This window comes from Cavia porcellus, unplaced genomic scaffold, assembly GCF_034190915.1.
Source record: "Cavia porcellus strain 051 isolate PalLab524CR breed Dunkin Hartley unplaced genomic scaffold, mCavPor4.1 scaffold_1, whole genome shotgun sequence".
In the NCBI taxonomy this organism is placed as follows: Eukaryota; Metazoa; Chordata; class Mammalia; order Rodentia; family Caviidae; genus Cavia; species Cavia porcellus.
Genome location: NW_026947484.1, coordinates 210,563,245 through 210,582,608, shown reverse-complemented (window position 1 = coordinate 210,582,608; position 19,364 = coordinate 210,563,245). Strand labels below are relative to the sequence as shown.

Below are 19,364 nucleotides of genomic sequence, written 5' to 3'. Positions count from 1 at the left end.
GATATAAAAGAGAACCTTCTAGAAGGTTTCTTCCCTTGCTTTACGTGTATGACTTCATTTTGGTCACACTAATCCACGTGCTCCCTTTTTTCCCTTTAGGGCTGATCTCCTTTACTCTCTCATCACAATCCTACCCTGAGATGCAACCAGAACAGAAGGGATGAGAGGGAGGTGGAGAGCAGAATGGGTTATGGTCACTGGGCTTCAGATCTAAGGAAACAAGACACAGTGCTCAGAAGGCAGAATCTGAATGGTGGGCAAGGGAGGGCACTGAGGGCATCTTATGTGAAGACAGATGGCAGGGATTCCAGAGGGAAGTCAGGCAGGGACACCACAAAGAGATAAGTCCAGTGCCTCTCAGCCTCTGCTATACTGTCAATCATGTGGGACCCTGGGAAAGTGCAGATTTTGAGTCAGTGAGGCCGGGGTGTGTCTGAGCGTCTGCATTCCTCCTCAGCTCTCAGAAGATGCTGAAGACGCTGTTCATGCACCATGCTTGCAACATTAAGTCCTAAGGAACACCCAAAAGGATTGGGGTCTCTGAGTCTGGTGACTCAAGACAGGGCTGTCAAAATGACATTAAGTATCAGGGGATAGAAGGAAAGGCCATAGATAGGGTTGTCTCAGAGGGACCCAAGAGAAAGGTGAAAAATCAGAGAAAGAGGGCAAAGCCTACTGATGAACTGATCTACCTACTTGGAAAATATCCTCCCAGTCTTCAGTTGAAATCTTAAATGTTTCTATGCTCTCTTTTAAGGAGACAGCCACTCCTCTCTAGCAGTTTTCATAGCCTCAGAGTGCTCCAAAACACAGCGAGGTTTCACCAGTTGGAAATTCAGTACTAAAAAGTCTCCAGACCCATTTGATTTATTTCAAACTGCATTAGTTGGCTAGTTGTTAGGTGAATACATGGCTCTGGTGCTACTGCACAGAGCTCCTTCCATCCTTGGTGTTTTAGGGTAAGAAGAGCAATGCCAGTGAGCAAAGAACATGATGCCTGTTCTCCTCAAGCTAGAAGTGAAAAAAACAGGAGGTAGCCACAGAAAGAGAATTCGGGAGTCTACTCACAGTGTGATGGATTCATTACTCATCCCTTGAAAAGCATTTCCTGGTATGGTGGTTATGCGTAAGTTATCACAAATTTCCCTTGAGGAAAGAAATTAGAAATATTTACTTTCCAAATTTTAGCTGCGAATAGGAAACTGTGATGCATAGCAATCATCCTGGTACTTACAGAATGAAATTAAATTCAGATGAGAAGATCTTCGTGACATCTGGAAACGTTCGGAGGCCTGTGTTACAGATGCTCCTGTGATTTGGGGCAGAGAGGTGACATGGGCAGAGTTGGTAAAAGTGACTGTTATAAAGATGTAAAAATAAAAAGGAGTAAAAAGGCATTTTGCAAACAGTATTTTCACATTAAATTTAAAAATATCGAGTTTGGCTTTATCAATAACACTTTTAGCTAATGGAGACTCAGCATTTTACAGCCTAAGTACTGTGGAGAAGTTGCTCTACTGCTTCTTATTTAGAGACTGAGGGTCTAGGACCAAGCTTGCAGGTCTCTTCTGTTTGAATTTCCAGCCTGTCTTTTCCTAGTTACACAACTACATACTTCCTACTATACTGTATTGTACTCCATTCTCCCTGGGAATTAGTTTATCACTCTTCATAGTTTTGGGAAACACCCCTCTCCTTTGGAGTAGGTTTTAACTCAGACACTTCAGAAAGACCAATCTCATTCAAGAAATCTGCTTCTGTCGTTATGAACTATCTTCCTTTATTAGCTACTTTGCAATTCACAAAGTTCTTATATCTCATTGAAACCACTGCGCATTCCTTTGGTGCTTGGAATTACTTAAGGCTCTTTTCTTCCTGCCTTTTTTTTTTTTTTTTAACAGCGTGTATATATATCCCCATGACCCCTGGAGGGTGGTGGACACAGAACAGCTTGTTTCGAAAGTGTCCAGTGTTAGAGTTGCCCAGGGAACATGAGCAGAAGGCCCAGGAGCAAGGCTGCATGTGGACCTCCAGAGAGGTGTCGCTTCCTGCTCCCTCTGTTTTACTTTTTTTTTTCCCTTGTGGCATCGAAGGGTTGGACATTCCATCTTATGGGGAGTTGGTGAAATTTAATTTATCAGAAAGAAGAGAAAGGGTATCTGTGTTAGGAGAATTTAAATTTTTCTTTGTGAGAGGAAGAGATGGAAAGAGAGAGGAGCCAGGCGAGGAGTAGGCGATGCAAAAGGGAATCATAACATAATGTGTGTTTGTACATGTATGAACTCCACATAAGGAGTGTAAACATTATGTTCTCAAATGTGCACTACTGAAAAGATAAACAGAATAAAAATTTCAAAAAAGAAGAGAATAAAATTTTCATTGTGAGTACAGATTCTCGACATATGAGAAGATCTACAGTAGCGAGTTTAAAGATGGCATCAGATTTCAGGAACTCTGTAGTCCCACTGGCAAGGCCCGCTGCTGCTGGGCTGCAGGGGCGCCCAGCTCCTCATGGGACCCAGTAGACTTGGTGAGATGTAATGGGAAATGCAAAATAATGATTTACTTTACACTGGCACAGTGCTTACCTCAGGCAGTGCTTTAAAGCTTTTCACTTGATGAATGAATGAATAAATGAGATAAAGAGATCGAACTGCCCCTTCCGCTTCCAGCTCCCATCCACTTACCTCAGATCCTGACTTAAACTCTTGGACGTGTTGTCATCACCTTGCCCCACCCACCCCATTGTTAATTTTGAAAATCACCACAGAGTATAATGGTCCCAGGCGTTTAGGACAGAAACAATATTGGGAACCACTAATTGCTATAATGCGTATGCAAAAGCTCCCAGAAGGGTGGTTGACAAGAAATACAGATTAAATCAGAAGAATAGGACATGTAAAAATATGCTGACTGTATGGTTTAAAACATTCTTCTCAACTTTTTGATTGCTCTGACTTTTCATCCGATGTCTCCCCCCTCCCCCAAGTGCTTATAAAGGACGATTCCTCACAGGTATTTTAACCGGGGGAGATGTGTAAATGCACCAGGCCCAATGTACACCAGGTTTTTGGTATTCTGGATCAGTCTGTGAAGAGAGAAGGGAAAACAGATAGCAGTTTAATCAGGGGAGTATTGTCTGACATGCATGAGACTGTGGTCACCAGAGATTGCTGGCGGAAAATGCCATCAACAAAATCAAGGCAATTTCACATGCAGAAGAGGAGCTGGAAATGGCTTGGTGAAGGCTCTTTGGCTATTTCTTGGAAACTGCTCAAACACTCTGCAGAGGCAGGTGGAGGCAACCTAGCTAGAAATTTGTCTCTGCACACCCAACCCCAAACCTCCCTTCCAGATAACACCACCGCCCAGGGTTCCTGGCTGGGTATATCCTACTTCACTACGGAGACAGTGGGAGAGTCTCTTCTCAGCAGAGGAGCATATTGGCTTCTCTTCTTGCAGGCCAACTAGTCTTCTCTGTATAGAACTGGCAACCGCACTGAGCAGTTATTGGTGGGGTATCCAGTCAGTGGAACAGCACAGGGTAGAGGCCATCGGTTTTGAGTTCTATTTTCAGCCTGCAGATAATTTGCTATGTGATATACCCAGCTTCCCAACTTCCTGGAACGAGTGTTCCCTTCTGTAAAGTTTGAATACAGTAATATAATGAAGCTGGGCATGATGGTGCACACCTATAACCTCAGCAATCTGGGAGGCTGAGGCAAGAAGATTATAAATTCAAGCTCAGCCTGGGGAATTTAGTGACAAGACCCTATTTCAAAATTTTTTAAAAAAGGACTCAAGATATGACTCAGTGTCAAGGACCCGAGTTCAATTCTTGACACAGTAAAATACATATATCTAAATAAATAAATAAATGTGTATACTTCCTGTCCCATAGGTGTTGGGTCATAAAAGGAGCTGAGATCATTCAAGGTCAGCTCTCTGCAGAGTGACCAGGCAGCCACATCAGCACAATGGTGCCCACCCCTTCTCCAGGCTGCCAGTGACGCTGACCCTTTAGTCATAGCCATAGTTGTTAACCCTGTCCACTTTGGATTCAGTAAAAAAGGACACAAATACCAGGGGATTTCTTAACCAGGCACCCACCACCAACAAGGACATATAATTACTCTTGTTCTATAGAAAAAAATGCAGTGTGTTGGTTATGAATGTGAACCCTGGGGCCAGCTTGGTTTTATGTCCTGATTCTCCGGTCATCTGACCTTGAAGATATCACACAATGCCCTCTGTGACTCAGTTTCCTTACAGCGTGTTTTTGAGGAATACTTATGGGTGTCTAGTCTATAGTAGGCCTTAGCTGGTGGATAATGATTATTATTATGACAGTTGAAGTCAGGAGGTTGAGTAATTCACCTTTAGTTTCATAACTGCAAGGTACTAGAACGTGAGTGTGACCCAACTTTTCTGACTCCAGGTCCAGTGCTCACCACAAGTTCCTGTTTCTACTTATAAGATGAAAATCGACATCTAATTCTTCCAATGTGAGTGCTATTTCATGGCAATATCTCTCAGTAAATGGAGTCAAGGAATCACTGGCCATACAGGGCATTACGTAGGTGAGATGAAGGGACTGTACTTCTTAAAGACCTTATGGAGCCTGATCTTACACTCATTTATTCTGCATTTAGCACCTGCATGTCCCAGACACTGTTCTAGATGCTGGTTACAGCTGTGAATGAAGCCATACAAACCTGTGAGGAGCTACCATTCAGGGCTGCTTTCGGGAATCCATAAACTTCCTGTTTAAAATGTTTAATTTTCTTTCTGTTGGTAAATGCTGCTTTGCATCCCACGAAATGTTATAATTAGCTTCCCTGGTGGTTCTCAATATGAAACTGTGTTTCCACAATACCTGGAAAGTCTGTTTCCATGTCTGCGATGGTGCTGTTGTCTCCAATTGCAGTGAGCTCTGCGCACAATTCTGCTTCGCAGCCAAGTTCAGACTATACCTTTTGCTCTTAAATACCCATTGCTTAGGATTTTACTGCAATTGGTGAGTTAGTCTCACCTTCCTAGCTTCATTGCTATGTCCTGGTGGACATGCATACTTTACCTCCTCTGTATTCCAATAGCATTTGGTCTGGAACTGGAAGGCAGTTACTCAAATACTCATCAATTAATTGTTTCTTTTAAATAATTACTCTTGGACCACTCACAGGGGTATAGTGAAAGTCATATGGGCTTTGAAGGAAGATAACCTTGGGGTTGATCTCAGTTCTGCTGGAGTCTGAAGTGTCACAGGTCAAACTTCAGCCCCTTTTCTAGCTCCATTCCTTCCCCTGGTAACTAGTCTACTCTGCAGAGTAGCCGTGGGGATTACTGGCAAAACCTAGGGAAATGCCAAGCCAGGAGAGTTCAAGTGATATGTGATACTGACATGATTCTCTCCTCCCTCTTTAATTCTGCTCAGCAGGAGAGTTTGAGGGCGCTTCCTGTGGGTCAGATTGGAACCATGAGGGGCAGATGTGGAATTTACTAACTCTGGCACTAACTTGTGGGATGCCAGGCAAGCCAGTTAGCTTCTCTGGGCCACAGGCTCATTATCTGAAAGTGGCAATGAGCCAGTCTTTTTCTGACCTTTTATTGAAAGAAGGGGAGATGGTACTCTGGAAAAAGATTCCTTGTCTGTCATTTCTAGAACATCATGGTAACACTATCAGCAATAGAAGTCTAATACACACAGGATCCGCATAGGGATTTTCATGGTGGGTATCCAAGCAGCATTACAGAAAGGACTATGCCAGAACAGCCCCCAGCCAACCAATTCCCCATCTCTAAGCTCCATTCCAAATTTTCCAACTACCCTGAGTACTCTGTTCCTCCCCTCCATAAGGCAGGAGCTACTTGCCAGGACTTCACCATGTCAATTTTAATTTCCAGCATTGTGTTGTGATGTTTCAGAGTTTATACAGCTCCCAGGGAGAACCAGTTGTCACCATGGCAACCTTCAGGCCACTGGAGTGAGAGAAATTAGTGCCTGCCCAGACCTAGTAATTGCTGTAGTCTTTTCCTCTTGGGTTCCTAGTAGTGGATGCTTGAACACAAATACCAAGTGGGCCCCAGCCAGCGGTGGTAATAGTGTACAGCCATAACTATCTGTTCGCTGATGCTTACATTTCAGACAAATTGAGGAGGCTGTCAAAGGCATTAGCTTCTATCCTTTCCAGGGAATCACTCTGAGAGATTTCACTAGGGGGAGGAGGGAAAGAAAAAAGAAACATGAAAGAAATGACCATGTTTGCAGAATCATGAGCTATGTGTGTGACCCAACAACTAGGGACTCCATTGTGTCCCTCTGAAAAAGAACAGAATGTGCAAACTGTCTTTACATCAGAAAGTGCCAACCTCTCCCTTTAGGAACACTGATTGGTGTCTGTAACCCTCGTAAGGTTGGAACGCATGTCTCAGTAACCCCTCTTGATGTGACACACGTTTCTCTTGTTTATTAGACTCTCAGAATCATAGACTGTTAGAAGTGGATGGGCCCTCTGAGAAAACCTAGTCAGACTCCTCTGTTTTATAGCTCTAGAAATCAAAGACTTGAGAAGAGAAACAAGTAGTGTTTACACAAAGGTTCAGGACTAGACTTGGGATCTCTGGGGTCAAATTCCATTACTCTAAAGAAGCTTTAATTTACTTAGATTGTTTGTTTTTTTGAGATAGGCTCTCACTATGTAGGGCAGGCTGGGCTTGCGTTTGCTTAGGTAGCCTGGGCTGGCCTCAGACTCAAGGTGATCCTCTTACTTCACCTTCCCAAGTGCTGGGATTATAGGCCTGTACCACCATGCCCAGTGAGGGAGGCTCAATTTGGGCTGAACTAATCTTTTCCTATCTTTTAACCCTTGGTTTCCCAAAACTCTCTTCTGAGGCTATTTTGTAGAAGGTGTGACAGGTGATTAACTCCTGTATATATGCATCCATCACAGATTATAATTATTCTCAACTATTTTTCTCAAAACTCTGAGTAAGTTGAGGACAACAAATATTTTCTATTTCATTCTGAATTCCTGGTGGCTTCATACACCAACTAGGGAATGCATGAATGGACTAATGATTAAATTGTGTGTTTAAAAAGACAAAGGAGCCGTGTATAGGAGCCTAAGAACCTCAGAGTAAACATTATACAACACAACATGAGCTAAGATCAATATCAACAAGACTAAAAAAACAAGATAGGGGAATTAAAGGAGGAAAGAAAGGGGAGGGACAGGGAGGGGATTAAAAAAGAAGCCAATTGTAATATGTACTTGTAAGCACTCCCCAAGATGATTGTAAACTACATGGATTGCAGAAATGTACTAATTAAGAAATTTAAAAAAATTTTAAAAAATAATGAAAACCTGAGATCTTAAAAAAAGCAGTCTTGTCACGTATCATCCCCAAGCACGTTGGTAATGTCAGTGTGACTTTAAAATACCAACATAAGTTACCATTTGCTACCAGCTGAGAAAGAAGTCTCAAAATCACAAATTGTACATTTATGTGTTTTCAAGGTTAGCATTCACTGAAGGCTCCAGACGTGATGAGAGCTTTAGCCCACAGAAAGGCAAGACCTAAGGCAGTTAATGTCTTTTCTGAGCAGCACAGTAATGGATTGCTCCTGGGTTTGTTCATCTTCCTCCTAACTGCTTATTTAACTGTAGTTTTCCTTAGTGGGGAGTCTTAATGCATTAAAAGTTATCAAAACTCAACATTTAAACTTGAGAACAGGCAGAAGTGCTTGGGATAGGCTCAAACAAATCAACGTGTCTGTAATCTAGAGTGAATTTCCTATAAAGTGCAATATTCTTAAGCAGTTATTTTAAAAATATTCTCATTGTTTTCTGATACCTAAAGGAGAGAAGAGGTTCCCCAAGAAGCTAAGCTTGACCGTGAAGCATCTTAGGAGATACAAATCTGCTTTGAAAGCCCAGAGTGTTATTCAGTTTAGATGCAATGCTGCCACTGACTCCTTTGGTCCAGGCTAATGTTAAGGAGGATGCTGGGAAGTTCTCTTTCCGTCTATGGGATCTTCATCTATGGGATGAAGGCTTGAAATAGCATTTCACAAACGTGAGAACACACTGCATCACCAGGATGCTTCACTTCTGATAATTGCCTTTCATCAATACAGTTATAAATAGTGTTTTGCCATGCATTTGTTATACTTTAATACAAAGGTTATCTATCTTTTGATACACAGTAAACTTCCAACACATTTTCTTCTATGGGGAAGTTATCTAAAAATGTGACACATGGGAATAGTTGCTCTAGCAGAAGGAGAATTTTTATGATTGAAATCTATCGTCTTTTCTGTTTAAAAAGTATAACATCACTCATCAAAATGTATTCAGTTCTTTGAAGCAAGGTTAATTATTTGGATTTTAATGACTCTTGAAAAATCACACCTTTTCTTCAAAGGCCCCTAGATATTATGTGTATTATAAAAATAAAAATAGTCTGGTTTCCTAAGCACAATTTCTTTCCTGGAAAAATTATCCCTTTCAACTCTGTTTTCTTTTAGGAAAAAATTCATTATTTCAATTATGTATGTCTTTTGATATGCAGTATCTTACTTACATTTTCATGACCTCATTAAGTCCTTTGAAAGCTTGAGGTGGAATTACTTTGACAGGGAGATAGGTGAGTGATCTAGAAAAGGAAAAAGGGATGCTAAGTTTAAGGTTTGAGCCTGGGTACCTTTTAAATTCACGAATAAAGTGCATGTAAGTGTGTATGTGTGGGTGTGTGTGGATACAGAGCTAGCAGTGGGATGGATTCAGGTTGACAATTCTGGTATTAGCAAAGATAGAAGCCATGAATCATTTTTATCTTTATCAAAGAATATGTGATTTGGTGGTAAAGATCATGAATGTTAAAGTTAAACACCCATGGGATCAAATCCTCACTGCTACCTGGCTGTGTGACCCCGAGCATGTTATTTAAGCTGTCTGTTCCAGTTTCTATAACAATAAAATGGAATAATAATTTCTACTTCAGAGGAGTGTTGTGATGATTAATCAACATAAGTCAAGTAAAGGATAGAGCCTGACACCAACTAAATAGCAAGTAATTCTAGAGTGGTCCTCCGGGCTCGGTTGAGTGGATGGGCAAAAAGCTGTTTTGAATGGAATAGAGAAATTAGTGGTGAAAACATAGTTGGAAACTAAGCAGGAGGGAAAAGAGATGATTCAATAAAAGCGTGTTCCCAGGTGTGAGGGCGATTGGGCTGTGACATCCGTCACCCTATTGATTGCCAGCATTGATTGGACTGATCTGGCTGGCCAGGTGGGTGTCCCCTTCTTCCTTTGCTACGTGCCAGGTTGAGGAGGACTTGCTCTGATAGGGAAGGACAGTTTCTTTGGCCAAGGAATATTAATAGTTGCAGTCCCCTGCTAGAACCTTCAAAAAAGCCCTCAAAAGCCTGGTCCTAGCTTGACTTATACCATTTTCCTTGGACAATCTATTGAAATATGACCTCACCCTGGCCACTTCACTCCTATGATTGATTCGCATGGCCATCCCATGTCATTTGGTGCAATCTCTGTGACAGCATTTCCTCCAGGCACTCACATCCATAGGGACAATTTAGTATTCTTAAAATCGAAGTAAAAGCAGTATACAACATGAGAAGGAAAGTGATAATTAGTAATATCAAAGCTAGAACAGGATGATGTGGGACTGTTTAAGGAACCAACGTGGTTCAGATGATTCAGGAAAATTTCTGCAAGAGAAGAAAGAACATTCAACTGCTTATTGATGTTGTTCACAATGTTGCCCTAAGGACTGGCAGAGAGGAAGGGACTGGGAAGTGACTATTTGGGAAATGAGAACAGGGATGAGAGATGCTGACTTATTTTCCTGGTCTGTGGAGTGGGGACTGCCTTAGCTGGGAAGAAAGGTTTTCCCTATGATGAGGAGATTTTAATCAGTGTAAGAAGGGACTTGCTACCAGTGGAAGCTGCTGTGTGAGTCATGCACCACCACCTGTAACCTTATTTTATTTACTCAGCAATGAAGTGAATTAGGTATTTTCCTTGGGTAGCAGAAGAAATTGAGTCATAAAGAGATTAAGTAAATTGAGAAAGGTAACAACTGAGTAAACCAACCGCAAACATCCTTTCCACTGTGCATGTGCTTGGTAACCTGTTTTCTCCTGGTGAGCAGGGCTGTGGCCGGTGTTGTAACCTTGCTTCTCTTGAAAGGAAGCATTGTGCTCTCTCTGTTACTCTTACAAAGCAGCTCACCAGCACTTTCTGCCTTGCAGCTAATAGAGCTTCCATTTGAAAAAAGTGCTTTTGCTCAACACTTTCTCCGAAATGATACAATCCTAGAAGAAGTAATCCAGACTTGGTCCTCTGATTCAATTCCTGAGGGCAGTCCTACTGAGCACATAGCTCAACACCCAAAATTATTTAACAGGGGACCTGAGAAAAGCAGGGACAGAGGAGGGAGAAATCTTCTTGCAATGGTGTGTTTGCTTTCTATATTTCTTCTGGAATCATGTCCTCTTGGCTTACTGATTAAAAACACAGTTTTATTGCTCTCCACATTGCCAAACCAATAAATTTCCAGAAGAGAAAGCGGTATTCTACTGTACTCCATGCAACATCAATAAAACTGACAGCCAAATTCTGATTCCAGAATCTTTATTGCTGGGGATAATGCAGTGTAGAGCATATTTTGGAGAGTGTTTACATAAAAGCTTCTGCAGAACCCTTCACAGCTATTTATTCATGCAAATGGAGCCCAGAAGCTGGAGCCTTCCTGCAGGAGGCTGACTCTTCCAAATGGGAGTTTGCTGTGGCTCCCAGAGAGCCCTTTGGTACTGATTCGACCAGGGAAGTTGCCTGAGCGTTTGATTGATGTGGGATGAAAGATGAGGAGCACGGGTCAGGCAGAAAGGAAAGAAGTCGTAGATTATGCCCTGGCGTCCCCAGTGACTCCAGAAAAGCTCTGGTGCAAGATGAAAATTTGCAGTTGATGTTGACACTGCAGAGCAGGAGAGGCAGCAATAAGGAGAGAAAAAATAGAGCCTCCCCGCTTCAAAGGACACCCAGCAAGCTGCAGCAGGAGGCTTTGTGGGTGTGACTGGGCCAAGAAAGAGGCCTGGGACAGAGGGGGAAGAGGAAAAGGGTGAGCCAGGTGCCTTGTTTTTTATAACAGACATGCTCCTGGGGGACGCCATGGAGGATGTGACTGTGTGGACCCAACCAAACTCAGAACATTTTCATTATTGATTTATTTTCTTATTTCAAGATGTCATATTTTCATTTCTGACTCATTTTCAATTGGCAGCAGTTCCTAAGCATTCATGTGTCTGTTTTCCATATTTAAATCTGTCTGTTCATGGTGTGACCTGTGCTTTTTGTTTTTTAAAAATATAGCATTTAAAAAATATATATATATGCATATATATACATATTTTGTTTTGTTTTTTCCAGACAGAGTCTCACTATGTAGTTTAGGCTGGCCTTGAATTCACTATGTAGCTCAGGCTGGCCTCAAACTCATGGCAGTCTTTTTGCTTCAGCCCTTAGAGATCTGAGATTACACTCATGTGCCAACATGCCCAGCTATATTTTTATTTTTAATTGACATATTTATGTGCATCATTTCAATTCATGTATGCAATGTTTAATGATCAGATCATTGTAACTGCACCTTAGATATGTGTTATGGTTTGTGTTCAGATGTCCCCCCAAAGCCTCATGCAGTCATGGTGGCAGACATCCAGAATTCCTGATTAATTCATGGCCCAGTACTGGGATTACGGGTATGAGCGCTACGCTCATCCCAGGGTGGGTAGCCTACATACAATATAAGGGGCAGAAAAAGCCTTCTCTCCATGCGCCTCCTTTTTCACTCTCGCTGCCTTTGCTCTCCTTTGCTGCCATGAATGGTTGCCCTCTGTCATGCTATTCTGTCTTAGAGCCAGCTGATGGACTGAAATCTCCATAAACTGTGAGGTAAATAAACCTTTCCCTCCTAAATTCTGAGCATCAGGTATTTTGTCCCATCAACCAGAGAGAAAAGTAACCAAGATGGTATGTATCATTTCTTGGTATTGGGAATATTCAAAATCCTTTCCACTAACTATTTGGAAACAATTAATTGTTGTCAACCATAGTTAAACTACTGTGCTATAGAGCATTAAAAGTTATTCCTCTTATCCAACCATAATTTGTTAATAACCATTTGAGTTATTTCCGGTGAAGGTGCTCCCTTCTCTAATGGATGCCTGTATTATTCCTTTCATGATGCTATAAATTTCTAACAATGTGATCAGTGGTCTAAATAACCCTGCAATCCCATTCCTGTATAAATTCTGGAGAATTTCTTAAACTGGTACTTAAGGAGACCTGTGCAAAAATTTTCTTTCCAGCATTGTGGCACCAGGGGAATTGAGTGTCCATGACTGAGTGGAGAAGCAGGTAAAACGTAGACAGTGCATACCTGACTGAGGAGGTGTACCCTGGAGAACAAAAGCCATCTCAAGGCACTGACAGTATGAGTGGCTCTTGGAATCATGGCTGAAGGAAACAAGGGACAAATTATATATATAATGCATCCACACATGAAACTTTTAAAATAAAATATAAAACTGGGTGTGGTGCTGCATGCTTGTAACCCCATCTCTCTGAGTTCAAGGCCAAAAATAAACAAACAAATAAATCAGTAAATAAATAAATACAAACACAATGTCTATGGTAAGTCAAGATGAATAGATGTAAAAAAGGGAGATAAAATAGTTTGAACAGAGGACTTTGAAGGATCCAATGCGAATGTTACTTGAATGAAGAAATAGGATTAATTTAACCCCTATGTACCTAGAGACAAATGGAAAAGAATAAGTTTTACTATCTACTGAGTAGCTGAGTCCTTCCCTCCCTCTGTTCTTTATACTGTTAGTGTTCTTGAAGTTAGTTAGGCGTACATGTGTTCCAGAAACTTTGTGCACTTCGGGAACTCTGGTGGGACAGTCTAGTTAATATCTGACTAAAGTCAGAAGCCAGGAAAAAGTAGGGAAAAGTGGCCAAAAGCAAGGATAGTTCAGTGGCTCTGCTGTCTCCGTGTTGAAAAAAAAAAAAGAGAGAGCGAGAGAGAATGAAAGCTCTGCAAAAAGTAAGTAAAAATACTGAAAAGGCACTACCCTGTTTGCCTCCAGCAGAGGGTATCTGGCACTCCACACTGTGTGTGAGACAGCTGTCTCAGAAGACAGAGAACCAGGACTGCTTGGCCAGCGTGAGTTCCCCCTTGTAGGGTGGAAAGCGATTGCTTGCTGAGTGAGTAGCCTGTGAACTATTTATGAATATGGTCATAAAGTCATATAGTTACTTTTGTGTATTACACTTGCATAGTTCTTCACAGCCTTAAACTTAGATTTTTAAATGAACTGGTGCAACACAGGCAGCATCTGGATATGAGCGGACTCCATTTGCCAATGTGCCTTTACCTCGAAGGTGGAAGCAAGTACTAGATTGAATGACCAAGGCTGTCTTTTCTTCATGAGCTCTTGAACTCCATCTGCTCATTCGCGAGCTCCAGCTGCTGGTTCCCAGCCCTTTAATGTGCAGGTTGAAGCAGGAGCCATCTCTGCTCCTTAGGACTGGAACACAGTTGTTCATCCTCCTCTGGGGATCTTGGGATTGGCTGTGGCACTGTTAAAGCCCTAGGCATTGTCTAAACCAGACCCAACCATCTTTTGAGAGCCTTGCTGTCCCCAGAGCCCATCTAGGAGTGGAACTCTCACCTTCCTTTCTTCCCCATCACCAGATCTCCATCCATCCCTGTATCTCTGTTTCGTGGGGATATGCTGCAGCAGACTGGTTCTTGCTTGCTCTATGGTTAGGATTAACTTAGTGTGTTTTGCTGCTGACATCTGACTTTGAAACAGGGCTCTCCAGCACTAACTGGGACCCTGAACTTCAGCTACCAGTCGCTTTGCCTTGGCTCCTCCAGTGGACTCCCTGGTGGGCTGCTAAGTTTACTCTTGAAGACAGAGGCTTATTCTCCCAGCCACTGGAAGGGTAGGTGATTGAAGCTCTCAGCTGAATTACTGTTCTGGAATTGTACTTTCTTCCTTTGATTGGTGCTTCATTAGGGATCACATCCTCTCCTCTGAGCAGCCCTCAGCAAGGATCATCAATGTGCAGAATAAAGGCACAGCCCCGTCGCTCACGGTGAGACTTCTCAGAGGAGCCCCCATCTGTAGATCTCTTCCTGACAGCTCTTTCACCTGGGCCACTGACAGCTGTTACGGCCCCCAGTCGGCCAAGCCCAGTGCACTTACGGTCAGAGTCCATCCCTGAGGGAATGCATAGCATTAAGATAAACCCAGTTATCTCAAAGAAAATTATGGAAAATTATCCTGCCTCTTTTGTAATTTTTAATGTCTCTTGGGACCTCAGAGATGGGCATGGCTTCTTTTCTTCTTGATTTTCTTGAGTTAATAGCACAGATGACCTTGGGAAGAGCCAGTTCACTGGCTTGTTAACTAATCCTCCAGTAATGTTAACCAGAGAATATGATTGCTCTCCAGGATGGCTAACTGCCCCCCTTTTAAGAAAACTGATGATTTGGAAATCCTTGCTTATAAAAACCTATCGACTGAGAGACACTTGGATTATCAAAGTGTTCTTGTTCAATGAAAGGATTCATTGCAGGGTTTCTTTAAATGGCAAATTCCCCAGGTGAATGGAAAATAGGGTGCAGGTGACACACTTTGTTTTTTAAAGACAGGTATTGCATGAAGCAAATTATAACTGTAGGTCCTGGACTCCCCTTGATTTCTCAGGGTGCAATCCAGTTCCCAGGACAGGTCCTCCTTGAGAGGTTCACAGGAGAGCAAGGGAGCGGGAGAGGAGAGTCAAACATTTTCCTGGGCCTGCAGCTGGCCTTCCCTCCCGTGGCCACAGCTTTTTACCTTTCCTTTTGTCCAACACACAGCTGAAGTGAAATATTTTTATTCGCTCCCTTCTGTTTAAGAAAACCCTTTGTATTATTGATTTAAGGAAGCCACAAACAAACACCCATCCACTTTCTACTTCACTTATTGCTAGAGCTAAACTCTGAATTATAAAATGATATAAAATCAGGAGAGAAAAAGGACAATCAGAGAAGGTTAAAACTTTTTTGCCCTAAAAGACATGTTGGGTTTATTTATTTAAATTTTTTAAAAAAGTTAGTGTTTTTATATTTCTTACATAAGATCTTGCTCTGCATTTGACAGAGACTTAAAATTTTCTGTAATCTTTTCAAACTTGCTCAATATTTATAATGAACTTGCTTTTATCTTAGACTAAAATAAAAATGCCTTACCCCTTTTCAAATGATTTTAAATTTTAAGTTTCCTAAGGCCTAGATCTGTTACATAAATTCAGGAGAAGAAATGTCTTTATTTAGCACAGGTGGACATTCTGTGAGATAAGCTTTATAATGGATGATTTGAGGGTGCTCCTCAAAAAATAGTCAGGCAGCTTTGATTACTGTTTGACTCCTTTCTGAAGCACTTATGTTAGGCCTATGGAGTCAGAGCAAAAGGGCTGCTTACAAGTTCTCTGGTCCAATGGCCCACTTTATAAAGGAAGAATCTTCAGATAGGAAAGATAAAGTGATTTCCCTAAAACCAGCGACAATTCAAGAGCCTATCTGGGTTGTGACATAAGTCACCTTATTCCTGGTTAGTGTGGTGTCCTCCACCAACTCAGTGGCCTCCAGGACTGGCCCTTGGGGTTGGTCGGTACATACTCCTACAGTAGTCTTTCCTGGGAAAGCCTGAGCTGAGTGCAGCTGGCTGGGCTTCACTTCCAGATGCAGCTCTAATTCCTAGGCTTCCGGAGAGTTTTAGATCTACCAGTGGTTTCCTTTCTCCATCCTCCCCTGCACTTGGTGGCTGCACTTTCCCCCTGCACTGTTACTGAGGACTGACCAGGTGCTTGGATGAATGTGCTTTCTGTTCCATCATGGACACCGAGTCTGCTCTCATACCATCTCCTGCTTGCAGCCCCTGAAAACCTCACCCACTGCCCCTCCTGGCTGCTCTTCCCTCCACCTTGACCACCCTCAGTTCCCCATTTGGTTTTCCTGCCTTTTCTTCTGGCTTTTCCCTGCCCATCTAGATGACCCTTCCTGGAAACGCTCCCTGTGTCACTCCAGGACTCAAGTTTCTTCTGTACTTCTGGCCATATCTCACTGTCTACAGATGTCTCAGCCTTGGGTCCACGTCTCCATCTTCATTTATCCGTTGTGTCATCTGCTTTTCTCTTCGTGTGACAGTGCGCTGTCCATATGCCAGAATGACCCCATGTGATGTAACCAATACGCCAGACTTGCACTGTCCAAAATGACCCCGGCTGGGTGTGAGCAGAGGATGGCAGAACAGTAAGCAGCAGAGTAAACGGCCTCTGTGAGAGAAATAGTGCAGATGCTGAATGCATCTGGAGAAGACAAGACAAAAAGGAAAGAAGTCGCCCCTCAACCCAGGAAGAGACTAAACTGAGAATTGAAGCCACTGAGAGAATAAAAAATAAAAAAGAAAAAGAAAAACTCAAACAGAAGAAGGCGGTAGCTGGTGGTGCTTTCACTGGAGCTGTACCCACTGTGTCAGAAGTGCTATTGGAACCCAGAGATGCATGGGCACAGTAAAGCTGGTGACTAGCAAGCTAGAAGGCCTTGGTGGGGAGACAGGGTGTCGGGGGGAGCAGCAGACCAGAGAGCTGCACTGGCTGGCAGTGAGTGTGGGGGCTCAGTCCTCCTGTGGAGGTGGGCGATTGGCCGGGTGCCATTTTGGAGTTGGGCAGGATAAGCCTGGAGACAGAACTGCAGCTGGCTTCATTCAGCCACTCCTAGCTTGGAGCAGACTGGTGGAAACTGCTTGGACTGAGTTCTACCTCTCTGCACAGTCCAACAGCCACTACCGAGGTTTCCCTAAAGCTATCCCTAATCAACCCCACCCGCTTGGCACACACTAATGTGGTGAAGACTTCCTGTGCTTAACCAGCTCTGAAGGGAAGGGCCAGCCTGCCCCACCCCTGCTTATACTCCAGTAGTCATCAGCAGACTGGGGAAAGCAGCAAACAGCAGAAATACCTAGCCAACACACTTCAGAGTAATTATAACCAGTACAGGAAGTGCCGAGGACCCCACTACCCACTTGTCTGGAAGAAACCAGAAACATGACAAGAGGAAGAAGCAAAAGACAGTTTCTGGCCTCCAACCCACATAGTACTGGTCCAAGAGATGTAAACACAGAAGAGATCAGAAGTCGCACATCTGTAGTTTTTAAAGCAACAGCAACTGAAATAAAGAAACACCTCCACGAAGCTATAAAAGAACTTGGAACAGAAATATTATTATAGGTAAAAGAAGATATGAGAAACATAGTAAAAAAAATTGCTAAGCACCTCTAAAGAAGACACAGATGAAAAAATAGAGGAGCATAGAAAAAGGAGGGAAACCTTTAATGAAGAATATAAAAAAAAGTTAGAACACATGAAACAGATTCAAAGAGATTACCAGGAAATTAGAAACTCCACTGAAATCTGGCAAAACTGCTTGAAAGAAACTAAAGGTAGATTATCAGACCTTGAAGACAGGTTTGCAGCTTGTGATCGCGAAAGGAAAGATCTCTTAAAAATAACAAGGAACTAGGAAGTAACAGTACAAAGGCTAGAAGATGACAAGAGGATCTGTAACTTAAGAATAAAAAACATGAATGAAGAAGCAGGGGTAAACACATGAAATACAAAGGCTATTTACAGAAATAATTAAAGAGAACTTTCCAGGCATAGGAAAAGGAAATGATACTCAGATATATGAGGCATGTAGAACTCCAGCCAGCTATAAACAAAATAGATCTCCCAGACATATAATAATCAAGATCCCAGAAATTCAACATGACAACCAAATATTAAAAGCTGTCAGAGAAAAGAAACAGATCACTTATAAAGGAAAACCCATTAAATCACAACAGACTTCTAGACGCAAACCATCAAATCAAGAAGAGTTTGAAGTATTCCAAGTCCTGAAAGAAAGTAACTTCCAACCCACATTGATGTATCCTGAAAAACTATCTCTCAAAATTAGTGGAGAAACAAGATACTTCCAAGACAAAGAGGAACTGGGAGAATTCATGACCACCAAACCAACACTTCACAAAATACTGAAGGACATGAGAGAGAGAAAGAGAGAGAGAGAGAGAGAGAGAGAGAGAGAGAGAGAGAGAGAGACCATGGTTTCAGAGACAGTGGCAGAGGGGGGCTCAGTGAACAGGCAAACAGTGGAATAAAGGGGAAAAGTAGACAACCAGTGACAGAAAAATAGCATGGCAGTGATGAGCCAGAGAAGATTGGCCATAATCACTAATATGCATGGCTCCATTCACCAATAAAAAGAAACCCAGGCAGAGTGGATCAGGAGATACGGTCTATCAATATGCTCTATATAAGAAATACAATTAACCCAAAAGAGGGTTTATTAGACTGAAAGTCAAAAACAAGAAAACAATTCTCTATGTCACAGGGAACAAGATTAAAGTGGGGGATAGCTTACCCATCAGCCTCAGATTGGCTAGAAAGCCATAACACTTTTATACAATGGAAAACTACTCAGCTATAAAGAAAGAAAACCTTGAGGCTCTTGTAAGTAAGTGGATATAATTTCAGATCATGCTCAGGGGTAAAAAGGTTCAGACTCACTTAGGTGAATAGTGGGCTGCCTCCTTAACCTAAAAACTAAAGGAGTTAGTGGGACGCAAATTGTACAATGTACCCTGTGAAAGTGAAAGGGGAGGATTTGCTAAAAAGGGAAGGCAGTGGCCATTGTTAATTTTGTAGCATGATTTGAAACTCATATTTTTTTTCATTGCTCTGTTTAGTTTGGTTTTATTCTGTTCCAGTTTGTCTTCTTGAATTAGATGTGATGGCAAGGACAGCTATTCCAAAGATAGCCGGATATATTTTGGTAACCATTTTTGATTTCCTATTAACTTGATTTGAAGCCCTGTATTGCTTTCACTGTCTTGTTCTGACTGATTTTACTTTACTCTGTTTTTGTTTGATAGTATCAAATCTGAGGGTATAGGCAACTACTTTGAAGACAATAAGATTCACTGTGATACCCATTCTGGTTTGACTGTTACCTTCTTTTGAAGTCCTGTAATGTCTCCAGTGTTTCATTTTTACTGGTTTTGTTCCATACTGTTTTGTTCAATTTTATTATACCTGATGATATGGGCAATTCTTTTGAAGATAGCAAGAGGCATTATGGTAATCATTGTTGATCACCTTGTATTTTGTTTGTACTATGTCCAGCCTTTTGTTTTGACGGACTCTATTTTGTTTTGTCACATTTGGTTTTAT

The 19,364-nt window shown here is 42.1% G+C and overlaps 1 protein-coding gene across 2 annotated transcripts in view; it reads right to left on the bottom strand.

The window, feature by feature from the left end:
* Lhcgr (luteinizing hormone/choriogonadotropin receptor) overlaps nt 1–19,364 on the bottom strand; it is a 72,966-nt gene that overhangs the window by 35,883 nt on the left and 17,719 nt on the right. For both annotated transcript variants that reach the window (XM_003472940.5, XM_063228905.1), the window contains exons 2-6: nt 8,584–8,655; nt 6,139–6,213; nt 3,014–3,088; nt 1,235–1,309; nt 1,069–1,146 (exon numbers count right to left, since the gene is read on the bottom strand). In XM_003472940.5, coding sequence (XP_003472988.2) covers nt 1,069–1,146; nt 1,235–1,309; nt 3,014–3,088; nt 6,139–6,213; nt 8,584–8,655 — 375 coding nt within the window. The remainder of the gene's footprint in view (nt 1–1,068; nt 1,147–1,234; nt 1,310–3,013; nt 3,089–6,138; nt 6,214–8,583; nt 8,656–19,364) is intronic.